At 46.2% G+C, this 22,322-nt stretch overlaps 1 protein-coding gene across 2 annotated transcripts; it reads right to left on the bottom strand.

Moving 5' to 3' along the window:
• Nucleotides 1-227: 227 nt before the first annotated feature.
• On the bottom strand, nt 228-22,077 carry ZBTB21 (zinc finger and BTB domain containing 21). 2 transcript variants are annotated; one of them, XR_014619085.1, is made up of 2 exons: nt 6,239-9,673; nt 228-5,944 (listed from the first exon to the last, which is right to left on the bottom strand). XR_014619085.1 is itself a non-coding variant. In XM_084300614.1 (2 exons), exon 2 carries the CDS (start codon nt 9,558-9,560, stop codon nt 6,387-6,389), a length of 3,174 nt encoding a protein of 1,057 aa, XP_084156740.1. In that variant the 5' UTR covers nt 9,561-9,573; nt 21,974-22,077; the 3' UTR covers nt 228-6,386. The 2 variants fall into 2 exon arrangements, 1 of the variants encoding a protein (XP_084156740.1); XM_084300614.1 differs by adding an exon at nt 21,974-22,077 and having other exon boundaries at nt 228-9,573.
• Between the last annotated feature and the right edge of the window lie 245 nt (nt 22,078-22,322).

Genomic DNA, 22,322 nt, shown 5'->3' with positions numbered 1-22,322 from the left:
ATTTTCTACAGCAGTCAGTTTTCTTGTATTTTCCAGCAAAAAGTTTGCTGAGACACTTACTAAAGCACACAAAAAGTCATTATTTTAGTAAAGTAAAAACTGTCATTTGCATTCAACAACTAGATCAAAAGAAGTCTTTTTGTAAACAAAATTCCAGTCCCACAGGCACAATGGCATGTACAATAACATCTCAATTTGCCAAGAGAATCCAGTATAAAACACGATAATTCAAAAGAAACAAAGTGTAAGTTTATTGGACGCCAACATTTCTTAGTCAAGATCTAAGTAAAGAAAACACACAGTAGAAAAAGTTGTACAAAGCAGCAATGGATTTACATTACATTAAAGAAAAAAAGTTACCCTAAGCTAGTAAGTCTCAGTCCTAAAAAAAGTAAAAACCCATTCTTAATTAAAATTCAGCACTGGTGTATTGAATTGATATACAATGACTGTAAGGTATACAGGATTATAAAACCGGCTTCTTTTGTCTTACCTCTATAATGCTTTAAAATGACAAGTGATTTTACGTAACGAATTGGAAAATTCTATAGCAAATATATTGGATAATTCCAGCTTGTAGAAACTGTAGGAAACTGTTCCCCTGCACCCAAATACTACAAGTGATTCCATTTTCCTGTTTTTTAAAAAGGGACACTGTCAAGAAGAAGCTTTAAAATGAATACTTTGTACATCTTTTGTGTAGTTATTTTGCAAAAAGTTTTTTTTTTTTTTTCTTTCTGCCTTTACATACATGTTTTAATTGAACATGTGGCTGCAGTAGTGGGAAGCTTGTATCTTTGGAAGGTACGGTGTATCACTGAAAAATCAAAAAAGGAAAAAACAGATCAGGTCCTTTATTCTGGAACAGTTAGAGAAAAAGCAAAATGAAAGATAAGCTCAGCCCACAGAATTCAGATACAATTTACAGGCATCCTTGAAACAACTGCGGATGCCTTTAGTAGGCATTCTCATGCCTAAGCAGCTCAAGTGTTGTGAGTCAATTCATGTCTTGAAATTGATTTTATTCATATCAAGTATTGTTAATACAGATAAGCACTTTTACAGTATACAACCTTTCTCTTGATAGTGTCCCCTTATGTACAACACTTATAGTACAATTTTTCACAAGTCATTTTAAATAAACAAGAATCAATGACATTAAAAAATACTATCAGGCTGTGTTCAACCAAAAAAAAAAAAATTAACACTGATTCATTAACAGCAACGTTAAAAAAAGCTAACCTTACTTTGATTTTTATCTAAATCTTCTGGTAGGAAAATGTAAACAATTTTATTGAACAGTATAGGCACATGCCAGATTACAGGCTCATGCCAGATATTTGCACCCTCACTGTTAGTGCCAAGAAGTTAGGCATAGTCTGTCCTTGTCCCATATGAGGAACTTCTAGTTTTACCACTGGAAGCTTGGAACAAAAACAGAGTATGTGTAGCTTCAGACCAAACCCGCACATCCTACTTGGGGGATAAAAACAAACAAACAAAAAAAACAACCACCACCACCAAAAAAAAAATAATAAAAAATCTACTGGATGCCACTAGAATGCTTGCCTAAATAGGAAATGCAGGAACAAGTCATGGCTGTGTGTTTTGGTTCACAGATAAGGCTACATCTCCATTCTGAAGGACGTAAGACAAACTCTAGTGTCACCCACTGCTTCAGCAGGTTATCTGCTCAGTTAACTGTCCGGGTGTTTCATTCCCCCTTATGGAAAAAAAATATATATATACATGAAGTAGAGACAGTATTATCATAGAACAGTTTGTGTTGGAAGGGACCTGAAAGACCACCTGGATCCACCCCCCTGCCATGGGCAGGGACACTTCCCCCCAGCCCAGGCTGCCCAAAGCCCCATCCAGCCTGGCCTTGAGCACCTCCAGGGATGGGGCACCCACAGCTTCTCTGGGCAGCCTGTGCCAGCGCCTCAACACCCTCAAAGTGAAGAATTTCTTTCTTATACCTAATCTAAACCTACCCTCCTTTAATTTAAAGCCATTACTCCTTGTGCTATTACTATGCTCCCTGACAGAGCCCCTCCCCAGCCTTCCTGCAGGCCCCTTTAGGTACTGGCAGGCTGCTGTAAGGTCTCCCCAGAGCCTTCTCCAGGCTGAACAACCCCAGCTCCCTCAGCCTGTCTTCACAGGAGAGGAGCTTCATCCCTCTGAGCATCTTTGTGGCCCTCCTCTGGACTCTTTCTAATAATTCTACATCCTTCTTGTGCTGGGGGCCCAGAGCTGAAGGCAGCACTTCAGGTGGGGTCTCAGGAGAGCAGAGCAGAGGGGCAGAATCCCCTCCCTCGCCCTGCTAGCCATGCTGCTTTTGATGCAGCCCAGGATAGGGTTGGTTTTCTGGGCTGCAGGCACACATTGCTGGCTCAAATCCCGTTTTTCATATCCCCAAGTCCTCTGCAGGGCTGCTCTCGGTCCATTCCTCACCCAGTCCTTGTTCTTGGCCTTGCTGAACTTCATGAGGGGGCGCGCACCTCAAGCCTGCCAAGGTCCCTCCGGATGGCATCCCTTCCCTCTGCTCTACCGATGCACGAGCTGAGTAGCTTCGTGTCACCCACAAGCTTAATCCCACTGTCCCTGATGAAGATATTCAATAGTATTGGTCCCAGCACAGACCCCGGAGGGACACCCCTTGTCTTTACACTCAGACACTGAGCTGTTGACTAAAACTCTTTGGACGTGGCCCTCCAGCCAATTCTCTCTCCGTCTAACAGTCCATCCATCAAACCCACATCCCTTCAACGAGGCGGCAAGAATGTCGTGGGGGATCACACCAAAGGCCTTACAGAAGTCCACCTAAATGATTACTGGTTGATGACCTTTGTTTCTGTAAAACTGCAGAAGCTTTAGCTGTGCATGCAGTTTTTATGTAGGGGAAAATTCAACTTAACTTTTGGTTCTAGAACTTAAATACTGTATCCATATGTCTTTTTTTCTGCCATTTCTCACTTTCAGTGGGTGATCATGGTCCCAAAATAAGAAAAACCTTAAGCATGTATTTTAAAAAAAAAGTTAAGACTGATCTCCATAGAACTTAAGCATATGCTTAAACCTTTGCCAACACAGTGCCCGAAAGGAAGAGAAGTCCCCAAACAAAATACATTTCATGGCTCAACCCTGCTCCTCGTAAATGCAATGGAAGTTTTCGCGGGACTTCCACTGAAGCAGTTTAGTTCTCTGAGATTCATTGGACAGATTATAAAAATAACCCCAAAAGAAAGAATTAAAGATTCTAATCTATATATTAAAACATCTGCACATTCCTGTCACAAATTTTAAGAAGGAAAAAAAAACCAACAGTTTTTGTATTTAACAAGAGCTCTAACTTTGCATCACCTCAGTACACAGTTACAAAATTAAACAAAATATGATGAGGACAGGTTTTTGTGTCAATAAATTTGCCTTTTATTTTGGCTGTGGCCAAGCTAGACACTCTTCAGAAGACCTTTATTTATAAACAAGCAACTAACATTTTTTTTTCTCCATAATTTAACTTTTAAAACATATATTAAAGTTATATAAGTGGAAGCATATTTATTCCGTATCCTCCAAAATAAACACTTCTATCAAGGGCTTTTAAAGATACTGTATAAAAAGCTAATAGAAAACCAGAACTACTATATAAACATCTCATATTTAAACTTCAGAGATCCTGAATTCCTTTACTAAGCAGGAACCGAATTAAAAAAAAAAACAAAACAAAACACAGAACACGCTCAAAGTTAAAAACAAAACTTAAAAAATTCTGCAGAAAAGCTTAGAAGGAGGCTATTTAGACCAGAAATATTTTTGTTTGTTTGTTTGTTTGTTAAATATAATACATAGTGTACTAGGAAGAAGGTCAAGGTTTCTTGAAAGACACTGTATGAGCTTCTGATTTTAAATGTGCCGTATTTATCATCATACCATACAGCAGAACCCAGTTGGAAGGTAGATGACTGTAGCGTTGATGAACTAGTTGCCACTTTCCCTTAGAAAGCACACTGATTTTTAAAAGGTTGGATAGAAACTATCGTAAGTGTATCTGAAGAAGAATCATTGGTGAGAACTTAGGTACCAGATGACATGTTGCTATTTTCTATGCACAGATTTCTTAAGCACATTTAAAGCGTATTCAGCAAGTCTTCATGTCTTTCTCATTCTGTTAAATCAGGTTAAGTGTATTAAGCATTTCATTTATTGTTTTTTTCTTGTGAGAAGGAAATTTAGTCTTATTTGATAGTGACATTTTCTATTCCACCTAATGAGTATGTAAGAATTTTGTTTCAATTGCAATTTCATGTAAAGAATTTGATATTCTTACAGCTTACCACATTCAGATGCAGTTTGCTTGGAAGTGAACAAAAAGGATAAAGTGTTACTACTAGCATGTATAGTAACAATTTTAGATTTTCATTAAAAAATGAAAGAAGAGGCTTGAAAATGGCATTACCTTTTTTTGGTAGCTGAACAAAGTCAGTGGTCCATACCGAGCCAACACTTTTAAACTTAAATTGCAGGAAAAAACACTAAAAAATTCTGTTAGGAAAAAATCTAACAGTGGCACACTTGGGAGAAAAAACCTCTCCCTGTGCGTGCCTAACCGAGGATGTACATCCTCAGATCCTGGGATCAGTGTGCAATTCGTTTGGAGTTTGGGATGCTGAAACAAACGCGTGATTAGAACCAGAGAGGATTAAAGCCTCGCTGCTGCTCCCAGTGACATCGGCACCGGCCTCCTGCTGCTCTCCGTGAACACGGGCTGGGCTCTGGCTAGGTAGTGTGCGGTGCGGTCCCCATCTCCCAGCCTCCCGGGCTCGTCGGTCAGGGCCATAAGCACTGTCTGAGTCTCTTATATCCTTGCTGCTCACTTCAATCCAGCACCACTCCTTTAGGTGTAAATTCTAGCGGAAAATCTTCTCCCTGTTAATTTACCACTGCTTCTGGGTAAGTATTTCCTTTACTTGCAGAGTAATTTTGGACCCGTGCTATAGCTTCTACGATCCTGCTTACGCTAAACGCTCCAGTTGTGATTTGCAGTAAAATAATGGAACCACACGAAGCATCTGCAGCCCATTACACCCATGATTTTTAACAAATTAGAAAACTGCAACACAGTACCACAAATGATAGAAAGCGGCAGAAAGAAATACTCTATGCATTGTACTCCTAAAATACAGTGATTGTAGTGTGATGTCTTCTCCTCTGCTCTGCGCTGGATATGTACGCTTAATACGAATCTCAAATACATACTTCTTCATTTATACAGGTGTCTATATAAATATTTACATTTTTCGTTTTTGATAAAACATATCTTTGTACTCATGGCCAAGCTTATTACTGTGTGTAGGAACACAACTATTCTTCTATCCCTCAACGAGCTCTCTTGTTTTGCTTTAATAGTTATACATTCCTTTGTAGTTAGAATTACAAACAGTTGTACAAACAGTGGAAACAAAATTTTGAAACTTGTCTGACATCTATTCAATCTCACTTCATGTTATAAACAGTACCATTTGAGTTATAATGGTTGTTAATACAACTTCAGCTACCGAAATATCTATAGTAAATTATTCTTTGGGACATTATATAAAGCGATGTACCCCCTCCCCCAATTTTTCTTAGAAACTTATAATTAAATGGCTGAAAGCAGACTTGCTGCTGTTTTTTTTTTTTTATATAAAATCTCAGTAATAATATTGCTGACTTTAGATTCTATTTTAATTTGTACAAGTTCCATATAACAACAAACAATTCTCTCTTCTCTTAAAGTATCAAACATTCGCATCCAATAATACCAGGATTACTGAAACTTGAGGTTTATTTGTTATTGCTAAAGATCTCTAAGACCCAAGTCGATACAGCAAGACACTCCATCCACTTCCTCCCTAACTGCACGTGCACGGCAGCTATTTATATGGAGCTTGTGTGTTGGTTTCTTTAAAAGGAGAAAATGAAAAATAAAAATAAAATCAGTGAAGTTGGTTACAGTATTTCACTACTATAAACTCACAGTTAGAATCCACATGGTTGTTGCTCTTTCATTTAATATATAACTTTATATATAATACACACGCGCACACCAACATCACAGGATGAAGATCCATGCATACAATCCAGATGCGATCGCATTTCAGTGTTAAATGAAATCAAAATATTCTGTTGCTATTAGATCCCAGACCACAGTATTTTAAATTACTCGGCTTGCTATCTACTAACCAAGTTAGTTTACCTTAATCTTCAAATCCAAGCAGCATCACAAATTCCCAATCTCCTGTCGCCGTTGCTTTGATCCTCTTCGTTTTCTGGTTTATATGGCAGACGTCCGAGATCCTGAAAATAGCCTCCACTGAGCCAGCTCTTTAAGGTATCTGTTAAAGCTAATTGTGTGTCTGTTCATGGCTCCAAAGACTAAAAGCTGTCTTGAAAGTCCTGTGACAGAGTTTACACATGTATTGTCTTTTGAACGTGATTGCCGAGAGTGGTGGAGCATGATAGAAGAGCGTGTCTGACTCCTGCGGGACAAACAATTTTTCAGTAGTAGCGGAGCTTTCGGACAAGCCGGTTGGGCTATCGGGCTCCAAAGGCTGGATTTTGGGCAGCGGTGGGGGCGGAGGTAAAGGTGGCGGTGACGGGGAATTAGCAGGCGGGCATATCTCGGGCTCCTTGTTCGAGGACTCCTCTGTGGCCTGGGACATGTGGGACTGGAAGTGACTCCAGAGCCGGAAATTGGTTCGGAAGGCCTTGTTGCACACGTGGCAAATGAACGGCTTGACGGAGCACAGGAGCTCTTGGTGACGCTCCAGCTGCTTGCGCACCGTGAAAATCTTCCCGCACTTCTCACAGGGCCACAGGCCGGCGTCTTTGTTGGAGACCACTTCCTTGGGTTCTCTGCTCGTTTCACTGGCCTCTTCCTCTACGTCGTCCGTGGGCTCCTCCTTGATTTGGATTTTAAACTGCTTGGAAACGCTTAAGTCTTCGGGCAGGCATGAGGAGTCTTCAGAGTCGAAGTTGATCTGTTCTGACGAGTCACTGAATACTCCATCCTCCTTTGCGGCAAAATTGTTCGCTTTATTGGACTCCGGCTGGGAAGGCAACCTCGACGAGCTCGTTACTTCTCCGTTGTGATCCAGGATAGGCAAATAAAAGTTCTCTGTGGGAGACATGGTGTTCTGGTTGTGGACTTCCACCTGATGACGCCAGATGCTGAAGGACGACTTAAAGGTGCGCATGCACTCCAGACAGGTGAGCTTCTTGTATTCACACTTGCTTTCGTGCTCATGCTTCAGCTCCGGGGAGGAAAATCTAAGGCTGCAGTACGGACAGACAGTAGCGTTTCTACAGAGTCGCTCGTGATTCCCCTGCTCGATAAGCGAAGACAGCTTAGCGTTACAGAGACGGCACTGATAAACTTCTTTGTTCTCCACCGGACTTTCAATGTGAGCGTGGTCTTTCTGCTTGGGAGCCTTGTTTCCTCCGATTGGTTTCTCCCCTGGGTGCATTTTTATGTGCTGTTTGAATTGAGAGAGGAAACGGTAAGCCTTCCCACAGTAGACACAGATATAGGCTCCTTTCGTTCTCGACCTTAAATTCCTTTTGATGACTTGTTGTGCTTGTGAAGCAGACTGTCCCTGAAAACCCTGCTTGCCACGTCGCAGTTTAACTATGAGAGCTTTCTTAATTTCTCTCTCTCTCACTATATCGATCAGTTTTCTTTGGAATTTTTCATCCAAAACCGCATGCGAGCTGGAAGCAGGCGAGGGATTCTTCACGATTCCATGCTGCGTCTGGCAGTGCGTCCACACTTTGAAATTGGTGTGAAACCTCTTGTGGCATATGTCACAAGCATAGGGCTTCTCTGGATTATGATACATGTTAACGTGACGGTGAAGACCCGCTGTTGATCTGAAAATTTTAAGGCAGTGCTTGCATTTAAATTTTTTATTTGGTCTTGCTTCTTCCATCTCACTGTATTCATCCTTGCTGACGTCGGAATCAGCAAAATCAGCATCAAGGTGCGTGGGGCTCGAGCCTTCCTCAAAGTTTTCTTCTGACTCAGGGGAACCTTGCTCATTCACCTTCAGTTTCTTAAACGGCAGCCTCCTATCCGCTTGAAATCTCCTCTTCGCAGGCAGTCTGCTTGGCTCCTTATGATCATCCTCGGTTTTGAAAGCAAAGTCTTTATTCGTAGACACTGATGCGTCGCCCACCGTGACTCTAATTATTTCGGAAGGATCTGAAAGTGGACTGCTGGGTTCAGTTTTTATTCGCACCTCTGTGAGAGGGGAAGCCACCTCCCTATCGGTTGACTGAGAGGCACTGAAAGACCTAAGGCGATGTGGGTGCATTACCTGTGGCTTTTCGTCTAAGACTAACTTCTCTGACGACTCCTTCAAACACGACTTCTGAGATGCAACGTTAAACGTCTTCTGGGAATCGTTAGTTCCCGGTGAGGAGGAGGATGATACCTGTGAAGGCTTTAGGTCAACAGAAGGTGAATACATAGGAACCTGACTGTCCATGGACAGTGACCTTCGAAGGAGGCTTTTTACAAGTGGCCCACTTCGGTCAATACTTTGGTTTTCAGGACCAGATCCACTAGACGGGATTACCAGCCCTAACTTGGAGTAGTATAGCAAATTCCTGTCTTCACCTTGGCCATTTCCTTTTCCTGCCTCTCGCAACAAAAACGTAGATTCCGACGAGCCCCGCAGAGATAAGACCGGAGGACGCGGCCTCTTTAATGACACCTCTGCAGCCTTTCCTCTCAAGAGCTGGCCGCTGCTTCCAGGTTCATCGCTTGCAATTTCTTTCTCTGCTAAGGGCTTTTGAGGCAGTACTGTGTTCCTTTTCACCAAGCCACATCTGCTCTGATCCTCTACAGTTCCAGAAGTTTCATGAAGCTTGGTGTAGCTCACAGGGTTGTCTTTCAGCCATCTCCTTTCAGTCAGTGATAAATTGTGAAGGGTTTCGGTGGGTTTTGCTGCTTGTGGTCTAATGCTAGTTTTGACAGCAACAGAGGGTAAAGGTTTAGAAGTATGGCTTAAGTCATGTTGTGTTTGATTTATACTCTTCCCTTGTGCTTCAATTCTGTTCTGACAGACAATGACACTTCTCTTCTGAGAACTACTTTCCTCTTCGTCTTGATACAGTATCTTCTTAACGGGGCAAGCTGGAAAAGGAGCTTGAGGGCTCTTAGAAACAATGTTTGTAAGAAAGGATATCCCAAGGCTGTAGCCCAGTTCTTGCACAGCTGCCAGACTGCCTTTCTCAATGAACAAGGATGAGGAATAGATGTAGTTCAACACATTATCAAAAGCATCTGGTTCGCAAAAGTCGAGCTGAAACACCGACTGAGACTCATTCTCCTTATTCGTGAACAGAGTCTGGAAGTACTCACTGCTGGCAGCCAGAACGTTTTTATGAGCTCGAAATTTCTGGTCTCCTACTATCAGAACAACATCACACAGCTGTCCCTTTAGACGCTCCTCATTCAGTGCGCTCAGAAGTGAAATGGCATGTGCCGGATTTATGTAATGCAAGAGCCCCTCCATGATTCGGATGTTTCTGAAAGAGAACAACAAGAAAAAAGTCGCAGGTTGCTTTATGCAAACAGTTCTCGGAGGTAATGTGAACATAGCTAATCTGTCTGCCCTTCATAAACAGGCTAAAAGGCCATCAATATTGCTGAAGCAAACAGCTAGTTTGGAGGACAGCTCCGGGAATTAATATTGTTGGCCCCAGCAGATGCACAGGCACGAGAAAAACCAACTCACGTTAAAGAACACTTTCAAACATACCTTAATAGTTGATCGTACAATGATCTTACACAGATTATTACATTGAACTAATTAGAGGGGTGTGAAGGGGCTGTATTCTCTACCTGCAGTGTACCCGTCCACATGAAGGAGTGCCATTTAATTGTTTCCCCTGATCACCTTTTTCTCAGCTTTAGCTTTATGAAGATCTACCTTGGCAACTGCAGCGATGAACTTCTGAATCAGATAGTGCTGTGGTTTAACCCAGCAGGCAGCTAGGTGCCTCCCAGACACTCGCTCACTCCCCCACAGAGAGGTGGGGGAGAACCGAAAAAAAAGTAAAAGTGCAAGAACTTGTGGGTTGAGGCAGTTTAATGAGAACAGATGGAGGAAAGAACGAGAGAGGGAAAGGACAAAAGGAAGAACGGAAGAAAGAATGAAAGAACAGAGGAATGGAGGAACAAAAGAAAGGTAAAAAGCACTTGATGCACAGCACAGCAGCTCAGCACACGCTGGCTGATGCCCAGCCAGTCCCCAGACAGCAGCAGCCCCCCCGCCTCGGCCAACACCCCGGTTTTATTGCTGAGCACAACGCCTGTGGTGTGGGACATCCCTCGGGCCAGCCCGGGCCAGCTGTCCTGGCTGTGCCCCCTGTAGCTCCTGCAGCACCCCCAGCCTCCTCGCTGGCAGGGCAGCACGAGGAGCTGGAAAGTCCTTGGCTCTGTGCAAGTGCTGCTCTGCTACAGCTAAAACATTGGCGTGTTATCGCCCCTGTTTCCACTCTAAGTCCAAAACACTGTACTTGCAGCTATGAAGAAAATTAACTCCGTCCCGGCTGAAATGAGGACACTTAATGATGCCAAGTCACCTTCTAAAGTTAGGCAACCCCGACAGCCTCCTGCTGATGGAGCAAATTAAAGGGTTTTTGTTATTTTTAATAGGATGGAAAGGACAATAATACTGGGGAGGGAGACAGAAGCAGGATTAGTGTCTGTAATCTAGATTAATTCATCATGTTCACTTATATTTAGCGAGTGCTGTTAACATACCCTTCTAGTTACGATACATGTGTCACTTCTTACGCTGCTCTGTCACAATCTGGTTTCTTGGAAATTTCATGATTTTGCTTGAAGCATCCCAGCAGGGCTTTGTTCTAGCTTAAAAATTTTCAGTGAGCCGAACGCCCCATCTTATTTATCAGCATAAAAGCAGTTTCTGCCCACCACCTAGATACTAGAGGAACAGTTATCCCCAGATGTTACTATTATAATTCGTTACCCTGTAAGTAGGAATTTTACACCATCTTCCTCTATGGTCATGTAGAACACGCCAACGATGTGTCTGTTAGAAGCAGTTCTGTTCTTTTTGCAGTTGATTTAAGAAACTATTTGAAAGATATTTACATATGGTGTATGCTATTATAACACAAAGGTTTCGCTGCTGTGGTGGTTTTACCGTGCCAGGCAGCTAAACACCACAACCGCTCTCTCACTCCCCCTCCTTAGATGAGGAGGGGAAGAAGTGAAGTAGAGAACATCTCACGGGTTGAGATAAGGATAATTTAATTAAAGGGAAAAACAAAACAAAACAAAAAACAAACAAACAATAATTATTAAGGAAAGATTATTATTAACTAATCAATTTAACTAAAGGAAAAAAAAAAGGAAAGCAGAAAAGGGAGAGGGAGAGGGGAAAACAAATCAAAACAAAACAAATGAAGGCTGTGTGGAAGTGCAGAGGAAAGAAATGACTCTCTACTTCCCACAAATGAGCGATGCTTGATCACGTCCTTGCAGCAGGGCCTCAACGCACGCAGCCGGTGTTCGGGAGGAGGACCGACGTTTTCACGGGAGCCCACCCCTCCCCTCTTCTTCCTGTTTCCCTTTTATTGCTGAGCGTGACACCACATGGTATGGAATAGCCCTTTGGTTGGGTTAGGTCAGCTGCCCTAGTGATGTTTCTCTCCTCACTTTTTGCCCACCCCCTAGGAGGGTTGGAGGGAGCCCTGGTGTGGTGCCAGCACTGCTCAGCAGCAGACACAACACTGGGGTGATAACGCTGCTGTTCCAGCTCCAAGTGCAGAGCACAGCACTGCGTGGGCTGCTGCAGGGAAAGGTACCATCCCAGCCAGAGCCAGCACAACCGTTCATCAACTTACAAGCAAAACTAAAAAAATAATACATCAAAAAATAAGAAATCACAACCCTGTAATTAATAAACGGGAATGGGAAATCTTACAACCAGTGGCTAGAAAGAGGTGATCCAAGTCTGAACTGGTATTACTGAGATGACTTCAAGGGCGTGGGATACAGTTTCTCAGAGCACTGGTCATGCCACAGGACTGAGCTACCTCTGAGCCTACCGAAAGAAGGAACAGCATCATGGCAACAGCAGCGGCTGAATTCTGTTTCCTCACCAGATCTCTTAACTGAGAGTTTCAGTGCCTTGCAGCGTTGCTTCATCCACAGTCACTTATCCTTAATTCCCCCACACCTCCCTCTAAAAAAGCAGAACTGTGAGGCTTCTATGAACGTGAGAAACCCATCTGTCTTGTTCTGCTTTCTATGTTTTATGTAAAAGTACTGTCTGGGGCGTGAGCTACTTTCAGGACACCTCTGCCATTTGAAGTGCCGGGGTCTGACTGTCCGGTCTCCAGGCCTGTGCACTCAGTAACACCTGCAGTGTTATTAGGATGTGCTCCAGGAATGCATCTCTTCCTTTGGTTTCACCTTAAAGAAACTGAGTTTACATGCTCAAGTGATTTATCTGTGATACAAGCTGCAGCATAGTGTCGAGAAATAAACGAACGATGTATTTAGGAAGGAAACTTGAACCAAACGCATCACTGTACAGACACCCACTGGAAGCTGCTGCTGAACCCATACTTCAAGGATGCTCTGGGAAGGAGACAGCCAAGTGTTTTGAAATATTTTCAAATCTTTCATTTTAATCTGCTTTACCCAGGCCCTGTGTCTTCCGTAAGACATTTGCAAAATAAACGTGCAATTAATTACTGTGTGTTCATTTGTTCACCATAACACAGTCATGCTGTTAGTACAGACGGGGTAAAAGTGACACATCTCAAGCAGCACCCAACAGTCCCCCATTTTTCCTCCTGCATTCCCCTTTTTATTCGTAGAACACCTTCAATTTATTCCATTACACGAGGTAGAGATAATTATGCTAGTACAATCCCCCGTTTCATTCTCCAAGCACAGCTCGTGTGCTCTGAAGGAGGCAGAGCTCTGGCGTAACCCAACTCTGTCCCTTTAAGAGTAACCAAGGCTGCGACATCTACAACTAGCAAGGGACCGAATTAATCCTGCAAAGGCAGCTTTAATCCCGGACTTGCCCAATTCAAGTGCTTGACTTTCAGCTTAACAGCCTTTAAACGCAACAGTCAGAAATAAAACAAGTTACATGATGCATTAGGAAACAAAACCAGAACTGGTCACGCAGAACCATTTCAACACATTTACACAGACTACCAGAAAGCCTTAAGACAGATTTAAAAAGAAACCAAAACCCCCACAAAGATTACTAGTGTAAATGTATGCTGTATTAAAATTTCACTGCATGAACACTAGTCAGTAATAAAGTTGATCCAAAACACTCCTGCTCCCTTTGGTTCATCCTATCTGCACACCACAGTTCACACCTTCTGCAGCTGTGCTGGTTGTCTTGGGTTTATGTGGCGAGGTTTTGGTAGCAGGGGGGCTGCAGGGGTGGCCTGTGTGAACAAAGCCCAGCAGCTGCCCCATGCCAGAGCAGCGCTAGCTCCAGCCAGCTCCAAAAGGGACCCACTGCTGGCCAGAGCTGAGCCAGGGGGTGATGCTGGGTGGGCGTCTGGGAGAGCAGAGATAAGGAAGAGGAAAAATGCCATGCAACAGCAGCTGGGAGAGGAGAGGGAGAGCACTGAGAGACCCAGCCCTGCAGCCCCCAGGTGAGTGCAGCAGGAGGGCAGGAGGTGCTGCAGGCAGGCAGCAGCAGTTCCCCTGCGGCCTGTGGAGAGGCCCCTGGTGGAGCAGGCTGTCCCCCTGCAGCCCATGGGTCCCACATGGAGCAGATCTCCACGCTGCAGTTTGCTCCTGGGGGATGGATGGACCCTGTGGGAGGGAGCCGTGTGGGAGCAGTGCTTGAGGAGCTGCTGCCTGTGGGCAGCCCCCGCAGGCTCAGTTCGAGAAGGACGGCATCCCGTGGGAGGGACCCCACAGGGAGCAGGGACAGGGAGGGACCCTGAGGGAGCGGTGGAGACCAAGCATCAGGGACTGACCACAGCCCCCATTCCCCAATCCCCTGCACTGCTTGGGGGGAGGACGTAAGAGATGGTGGGTGGATGGAAGGTGTTTTTAGTGTGCTTTAATTTCTCACTGCTCGAGTCTGCTAGTGATAGGCATGAAATTATATTGATCTCCCTATGCCGAGTCTGTTTTGCCTGTGACGGTAATTGTTGAGGGATCTCCCTGTCCTTATCTCAACCCTTAAGCTCTTTCCATTGTATTTTTCCCCCTTTTCCTTTGATGAGGGGGAGTGAGAGAGCAGCTGTGGTGGAGTTCAGCTGCCCAGCTGCGTAAAATCACCACACTCATACAAATATTTGCCAGCCTGCATCACAGGCCAGGTTAGGCAATAAATAGAAAACAAATCTTGCTTTTCAAATGCCGGTCAGTGCTCACAGTAAAGCACCATCTCAGAAACAATTGCTCTGGCACAACCAAAGAGGCAGCAAACGGTGGCAGCGCAGCAGCTTTAGGAAGACAAGAACTCCTTACAACAACTTTCCACTAAAACTGATGTAAGGCTGCTGGCACTCCACCCCGATACAAACGGCATGCCTAGCATTGTGCAGATAACAGAGCTATGCCAGCCTCTAGATCTGATTCCAGGTTTTTGAGGAATTATAATTCCTCAGCTGAAGATTATTTTGCCTAAGCCCTTTCCTGTCAGCCTCCAGATAATCACCTTCTACTCTCTCCAACCGTTTTTCCCAGGCATCTTCACTACTGACTGGAAACAAAGCTACTTCCTATTTTCTTCCCTGGTGTTGGGGTGACATCAAGGAAACGGAGCACACCAAAAGATCTCCCACCGTCTGTGTTCAGCTGCTACAGCAGCTGCGGGTCTGCAGGAGGCACAGTGACAGCGAGACTCCAGGCCCAGCAGAGTAAGTGCAGCAGAAGTGGCTGCAGCCTTCCTTTGAGAGGTTGGGAAGAAATTGTGCTGTCAGCCTTCGACAGCCCCTTACCGATATCAGGCTTCGGAGACTGGAGTACCACGTTCAGCCAGATGATTATCATTGTGTATATATATTTTGAACAAGGGCAGAAAAAGACACCTCTACTACTTCAAAATGACTTTCTGCAAAAAGTAAGGCTCTACTCTTGAAAGCTCTTCACAAGTAAAGGATGAAAAAGCTTTCTCTTTGGCTCAGCAGTTCATTATCTTCAGCAGCTACCTGCCCTCGCAGTGTTAGATCCCCTTCTGTTCCTCTGTCCCTCACGCTCCTGCCTCCTGCTCCCAGCCCTCTGGGACCCTCCTCTTCCTTTTACCAGCTCTGCTGCCCGTTTGACCTCCAAGTAAGTTGATTCAGCTCCCTAAAATGAAGCAGGAAAAAGAAAAAAAAAAATCAACCCAGCCTTTTAGAAGCTTGCTATTTTATAAGGTTAGAAGATTAATCAGCTCACCGAGAGGTCAGACGCCTCAGAGCTGCCGCAAGAGAAGCCATGAAACTGCTCATTCTTTGTCAGCAAGTCGCTCCATCAGCCTTGCTGCTCTGAAACATCACTTTCAGAAGCAAAGAAGTCCCCAGCGCTGGAACTTTACAACCAGAACCAGGCCGACTTGTGAGAAGATTACACATAACAGCTTACACCTGCGTGTACATAAGCGACTAAAATAAGATGTCGATGTTGCCTGCTGACACCTGTTACAGCCACGTAGCTGTCAGCTAAATGTTACTGGCGTGTTGGGGGTGACAGTGGGACAGGCTGTGCCCTGAGACACGTAAGGGGATGCAGCGCTGCAGCAAGGAGGCGCCAGGGCTGAGAGAAACCACGGGCAGGACCAGAAAACGCAAGGGAAGAGGAAGGGGTGCACGCAGAGGGGGCAGGCAACAAGCGGGGGTTAAGGGTGGTTTTAACAGGGAAATGCACACGTAACCGTGGTGGGGGGAACCCACCAAAACCCAGAGGAGCACGGACTGGGGGACCCAGCTGAGAAACACCAGGGGCTCCCTGCGGTTCCCAGGTGAGCGCGGGCAAGTTGTAAGAGCTCAGCTGTAAGCGCCTGCAGGGGCTGCGATGGCTCTGCTTGCTCTCGTGCTCTTTCAGACACTGGCGGAAAAAAAGTCTCCTTCTCCATCAAGAGTCCAGATGCAGAAGCAGCCGACACTGCTTGAACTTCTGCTCGAGCACCCTGTGCTGGATTTTATTATTTGAGCTTGACCACAGCTTATCAAATGCCTTTTCTCAGATGCAGAACCACAAGCTTTGAACCTGCAGAGAGAGCAAGGTGGTTTGCACTTCTGGCATCTTCTTCTAACTACGCATTTGAGCGATCTCCTGCTGCAGGTTGGGGGATTTTGTCTTTCTGGGTTTTGCAAAATGTGATTTCAGCTGCTATTGCTGTGTTTTTCACTGCAGACAACGCTGAAAACTTTCTCCAGGATGACAAAGACATTTCACTTCCAGTAGGTGAGCAGCAGCAGAGCCTTACTGGTATGAAGATGGGCATAAAGTCAGATACGTAATGCGTTGTAATGCGTTTGTTAATGTGTGACATCAGTATACTATTTTCCAACTATTTAACCCACAGGCATACAAAGAAATTTAAGGACAGGAAAAGAAGAAATTCTCCAACATTGCGCAGTCTTTCGCCCTCCACCACAGAGAGATAACCAGCAGCTGTCCTGTCACAGACCAGACATCCAATTAGAAATTAAAAACCACTTTCCACACGCAGACCATACCCGCAGTTTTGCCCACTGACACTCAGCACAGCTCATCCTGACCTGCAGCACTCTACAAAACCCCAGACCACCACCACAAGGCTCCGCTTGCCCTTCACACCCCTGTTCAGCAGCGAGCAGCAAAGGCTGCGATTTCACCTCATTCCCAGCCCTGCCTAATCGGGGATTGCTCGGGCGAGGATCAGCGCGTGCCTCCTCCCCCTGCAAGGAAGGACGAGCTCCCCAGCTCCCCGTCAGACCAGAAAACTGACCCAGCTCACGGGGGGATTGCACAACCACTGGATGGAAGGGAGAGGGCAGGAACAGCTTCTCTCATCCTTCTTGGAAGATTTAAACACATGAAAAGCGGTTTGATAAAATGTTGGTCCTGGCCTCAACACGTCGACCGAGAAGCGTGTGACTCGACATCCAAATTGCTGTAATAAAAATCAAGAGACTAAGAAGTTTTCAAATCCCTTTCCCTAAGGAAGCCTTCGGTTTTCATTCCTCCGAGTTTTGTAACACCGCCACTAAAATCTCCAATGGGACAAGCCCCAGCGACCCAGTGGCAGAGCGTGCAGTTTAAACACTTGATGAATGATCCCCAGAAATATTTCACTGGACTTTTTGATAAGAGACGCGTGAAATCACGAAAGCGGAGGGGAGCTGCACACCAGATGTGTATGGCTGCGCGCCCGCTGCGGGCTGGGTTTATTATTTTATTGGCAAGGCTGAGATAACGCTTAGCAAGCTGGATAATCCTCCAGTCACCTGCTTTGCTACATGAGCCGCTCTCGTTTTGTTTAACTGGCCCAATTCACAACAAAACCGTATTTACGTTCTGCTTTTAAGTTTGCTGGCATAGTGAAAATGACAAACCCTAATGATGGCAATATGCCCATCAATATAGAGATTTTTTTTTTTATGGGAATGGTGAATTTTGGGTGGGAAGAGAAGTTAATTATACCCACGTAAGATGATTTCCTACCAAAAGAATTTTTACGCTAAGGTTTGCACAAGAATAAGGGGGACGGGGGCAAAAGTCACGTACTTAATTTTAACGCAGAACTTTTATAAAAGCTGGAATGCGGGCTGAGCCTAAAAACTCGCCGAGTGAGCAACTCGGCAGTTTGCAGGATTTGGGGAGCGCAGGTGTCTTCTACCCCCTGGAGGGATCTAAAGAAAAGTCCACGCAGCCATCGCTAAGAGCACACTGTAAGAGTGGGGAGGCAACAGCAACTGGACGTTGAGTCAAGCAGGAGACTTACAGGGTCACAAAAAGCACGTGGAAGATCTTCAGCTCCAAGTCCCCGTGCACTTGGAGCTGGGCATCTCAGCTTTGTTCATTCATTTATTAAGCAAACCTCCTCCTCCACTTGCACTAGTGACCAAGAACACTGTAGCTTTTCTTTACACCTCTGAAGAACGCACAAGGAAGGAGCTGCTCCTCTTCTTGCTAAATTTACGGGCAATTTGGCTGCTGACCTCAATAGCTGCAGGGCTGCACCCAGAGTTCGGTCCTGGCACAAGACAAATTCCTTCTAGTTGGGTCAGACGGACCTGGCTGCAGCAAAGAGTGGTTGGCAATCGCTGTAATTCTGCTGCTTTTCCTCCCGTGTTTCCTAACTTACTTTAAAAGGATTCCTGTGAGGCGTATTGGCTGGACAAGGACACTATTGCTGCAAAACCCTCCTAAGATGCTCACAAACATATTCAGACCAGGAAGTCAACCAGCTGGAGCCAAAGCAGCCCTCACGTTTGTTACCTGGTGGGTGCTACTGCTACTTCCCCAGCTCCTAATCTATTGGGGCATCAGGCTCGGTGCCTGCCTTTCCTGGAAGGAAATGAGAGGGGGGGTGATGGGGACCTGGGCTGACCTCAGAGCGAGAGGTGCCCCTGAGCTAACCACAACTTAGAGAGGGGACGACGGGGAATGAATCACAACCCAGGGGTTACTCACGCTGCTAAGCGCTGATGTGCGATAAACCACGGGCACGGAGGCTGGTGCTCTGAGGAAAAAGGGAAAAAGTATTTCTTCCTTTCCCAAAGGAAGGAATTTGATCGTAGATGAATTACTGTGAAAGGACAAGTTTTGCAACTCAGCTATTTTTGAAATTATTTGGGCAAAGGACTTTTAATGCCTTTTTATTACAGATTGCACGGAAGATTTTGCATAGCAAAGAGGGGAAGACGAAAAAAAGCTGACAATCAGGACTGATTGATTTTAAAACTATTTTTTCATGGAATGCGAGATTTTTAGAGCTGATGGTAGTGTGTGTGTGTGTGGGGGGGTTAGAATGAGTTTAGGAAGGTAGAGAAGTTGTTCAGCTCTTTATTGTTTTGTTCGTAACACACACCTGCACTATTGGAGAGCAGCGTAACACCTGAAGTAGCTGGTGAACGACAGCAACAGCTTTTTTGTTGTTTTATTTCACTGCCAAATGAAAGATGTAATAGAATTGCTGCCTTAAATATTATTGCTAAAGAAAAAAAGGAAAAGTTAAACATTAAATAATATTGAATCTACAGTATAAATATTTGAGGAAAGCGACCCCCTCTGCACAGAATGTCTATTTTAAAGTACTGCTTCTTCCGATCTTTCCCTTTGCAACAGAGGATTGTGCAGCATCAAGACTTTTTCTTTCCCCTTTTTCTGAGGATCTCTGACCACTCAATGTAGCAGCGTTCACTACAAAGCAGTTCACTTGCTCTAAAGCTGAGAATTTCTTTTAATGAGCGCTGGAAGCAGCTGCAACTGTAGTGTGTGACTCACAGCACAGCACCTCTGAGCGCAGTACGAGCTATAGGGTGGTTGCAGCCCCGTTTCCTCTCCCCGGCTCCTCCTTCCTCTCCCCAGTAAGGCCACGCTTGTTTATAGACCAGAGTTATCACTGCCGTGCAGACAAAACAACTTTCAGAACCTTGAGAACTAAAAATGGCAACTCCTTGATGTTTTTAACGCTGACTGCTTGACAGCCACCGAAGTTCAAAAATAAACAGCTTCAGTACACCATGGCAGCTCACGGCTTTCCGTGAAGTTGTCCACTCAAACCCTAAGGAAAGCTTAGCCGGCCATTCCTATGCAGATGATCATGGCACCAGCTGTCTGATGCTCTGAGCACCAGTATTCTCTGGCATCGCACACACAGGAGAAAGATGAGCTCAGAGACCCTTGTGTCTTAGAGACAGCCAGCTTCTGGAGATCTGCACAGGAGGAAAAGTGAGGGCATGTGGTCTCCCTTATGGTCTTTGTGTACAATTAAATGTACAGAGCAAACAGGACTCATGGAACTTCTTATATGCTATTGCTGCTTTTCACAAGAAGTTAAAATGCTAATACATACTAAAGGATAAGTCACTGTAGGTGTTTAAAAACACATCCAGCTCATTATGACTTTGATCCCACAGTTGGGATCACAGGCAATGCTGAATGTGATCAAATCGGAGGAGGACCACCACTGAAAATGAGACACAGTCACCCACTCAGTTCTCATCTGCAATGGGATCATAGCTCCAGCAGGCTCTGGGGAGCTCAAAGCTGGAGAAAACCCCAATAAATCCTCTTCCGACACACGCCGTCGTAGCTGAGGACCCCATGAGCTGTCATCTGTGACACCTCCCTGCAAGTCCCTACTGAGAACGTGTATTTGTAAATTCTTTCAGCGCTCACAATCCAGCCACACTCGGTGGATTTTCTACAGGTAGGTTCTGAGAGGACAACTCTGTACCACGAGTGCAAGAAAAGCTTCAGACAGAAAAGGATGTGAGATCCTCATCCACTCAAGAGCTGGCCACATCATTTGTTTTCTGCAAACAGTTTTTATAAAAACAGTAGCTACGGTTTGCTCAAAACTTTCCCCCCCAAGAACATCAGCACAAGGCTGGTGGAAAATTTTAGTCAAGGCAGTCGGTTCGTCCGTTTGAGCAAAGTCAGAAGAGAGGGCTGTAACTGGCAGTGCTCGGGCGACACAAATACAGAGCAGTACCCGCTCTACCTGTAAAACGGATTTACTGCTCCTGATTCGGTATTAAAAATTAAAAAATGGTTGTATAAAAACGTGTTTAGAAAGAAACTGTGCTTCTGTGTTGACATTGTCCTAAGGATAAAAATATTCGTGGTATCTTAACTGTTAACGACTAAACGGTTGCTGTACTTGAAAAAAATTGAGGTTGTGTGGTCCAACATAATCTTGTACCTACAGCCTATTAGTGCTGCTGTACTTCCAACAGCAAAAACTGCTTTTAGACAAAAAAAAAAAAAAAAGTTTTTAGAAACATAGTTTTTAAACAAATGCCATTTAATTCTTGAGAAGCGCTTGCTCAGTATGCAATGAGGTCCTGCCTCATGAAAACGACTGCTTTAGACGAAGCGTTTCTGGGATTTTGTGTGAGCAAAAACCAGGCTGGGTACGTGAGAAGAGTTTGGAGTTGAAACTTGAGGGGCACTGAGGCAGAACTCGGACAGCTCTAACGGGGTAGATATGGCACAGCTTTTGGTAATGTCACCGGTGGGCAACCGGGGCGCTTTTCCACTACACACTACTTCTCCCTTCTCAAGGGCTCAGCGTGACCAGGGAGGGCTGAGGCGAGCAGCTCCCGCCTCGTTTAACACCTGCGAGCGGCCGGGACTCGGCGGGGCCGCCTCCGCCCCTCACAACCGCCCCCCCCTCACGGGGCCGCCAACCTCCCCCTCAGCCGCGGCCACGCGCAGGGGGCGGGGCGGGGCTTCCCGCCGCCCAGCGCAGGCGCGCGCCACCCCCTCCCCCCCTCCCGCCCTACTCCGCGCAGGCGCAGTTCCGCGCTTCGCCCGCCGGAGGAGGAGGAGGAGGAGGGGCGCGGGCGCGGCGCATGCGCACAGCGCAAGGCCGGAGGGCGTTGAGGTGGGGGGGTTGGGTTGGGGGTGGGGGGGAGAGCGGCGGGGCGATGTGGCGGGTGCGTGCCGCGAGGCGCAGCGGCGACGACGCGTTTCGTAACCGGCGCAGGCGCGCTCCGCCGCTGGGGTGGAAAGAAGGAGAAGGAGAGAGAGAGAGAGAAGGAGGGGAAAGGCTAAAAAAAAAAAAATTAAAAAAATAAAAAAATAAAAGCACCTCGGAGTTACGTCAGGAAAAGACGCCTCTGGTACACCGTGGGGGGCGGAGGAGGAGGAGGAGGAGGAGGAGGAGGAAGCGGGGGGGGGGCTTCGCCCGCGCCTGCTCGGCTCCCGCCCCTCCCCTGTCCCCCTCACGCTGCAGGCCGGGGGGCGCGAGACGCGGCCGTTACTCACCCGCTCCCCGCCTCAGCCCCCCGCGGCGGCCCCGCTCACGGCTCCCCCGCCGCCGCCGCCGCTGCCGCCGCCGTGATTCCATCCATCTTGAATTTGACGTCATCCCACACCAGGGATGAGGTCATCGCGGGGAGCGCTCGTCACGTGCGCGGCGCTCCCATTGGTCCGCCCGCCCGAGCCTGGAAAGCGGCGCGGGGGGGGTGGAAGGGGGGGGGGGGGGGAGCGAGGCGAGGCGGGCACGGGGACGAGGGGATCCCCCCCCTCCCTCCCCCCCCCCCTCCACACGCCGCCCCTCCCCGCCCCGCCCCGCGGCGCGCGTGCCCGCGGCCGTTAACGGCCGCCCGCGCGC

This window comes from Netta rufina, assembly GCF_964035555.1.
Source record: "Netta rufina genome assembly, chromosome: 1".
NCBI lineage: Eukaryota > Metazoa > Chordata > Aves > Anseriformes > Anatidae > Netta > Netta rufina.
Note: the sequence above shows the minus strand (reverse complement) of the source record. Positions and strands in the feature narration are given on the sequence as shown.

Coding starts and splice junctions, on each gene's coding strand:
- ZBTB21 (XM_084300614.1), bottom strand. CDS start 9,560: ATGGAGGGGCTCTTGCATTACATAAATCCGGCACATGCCATTTCACTT.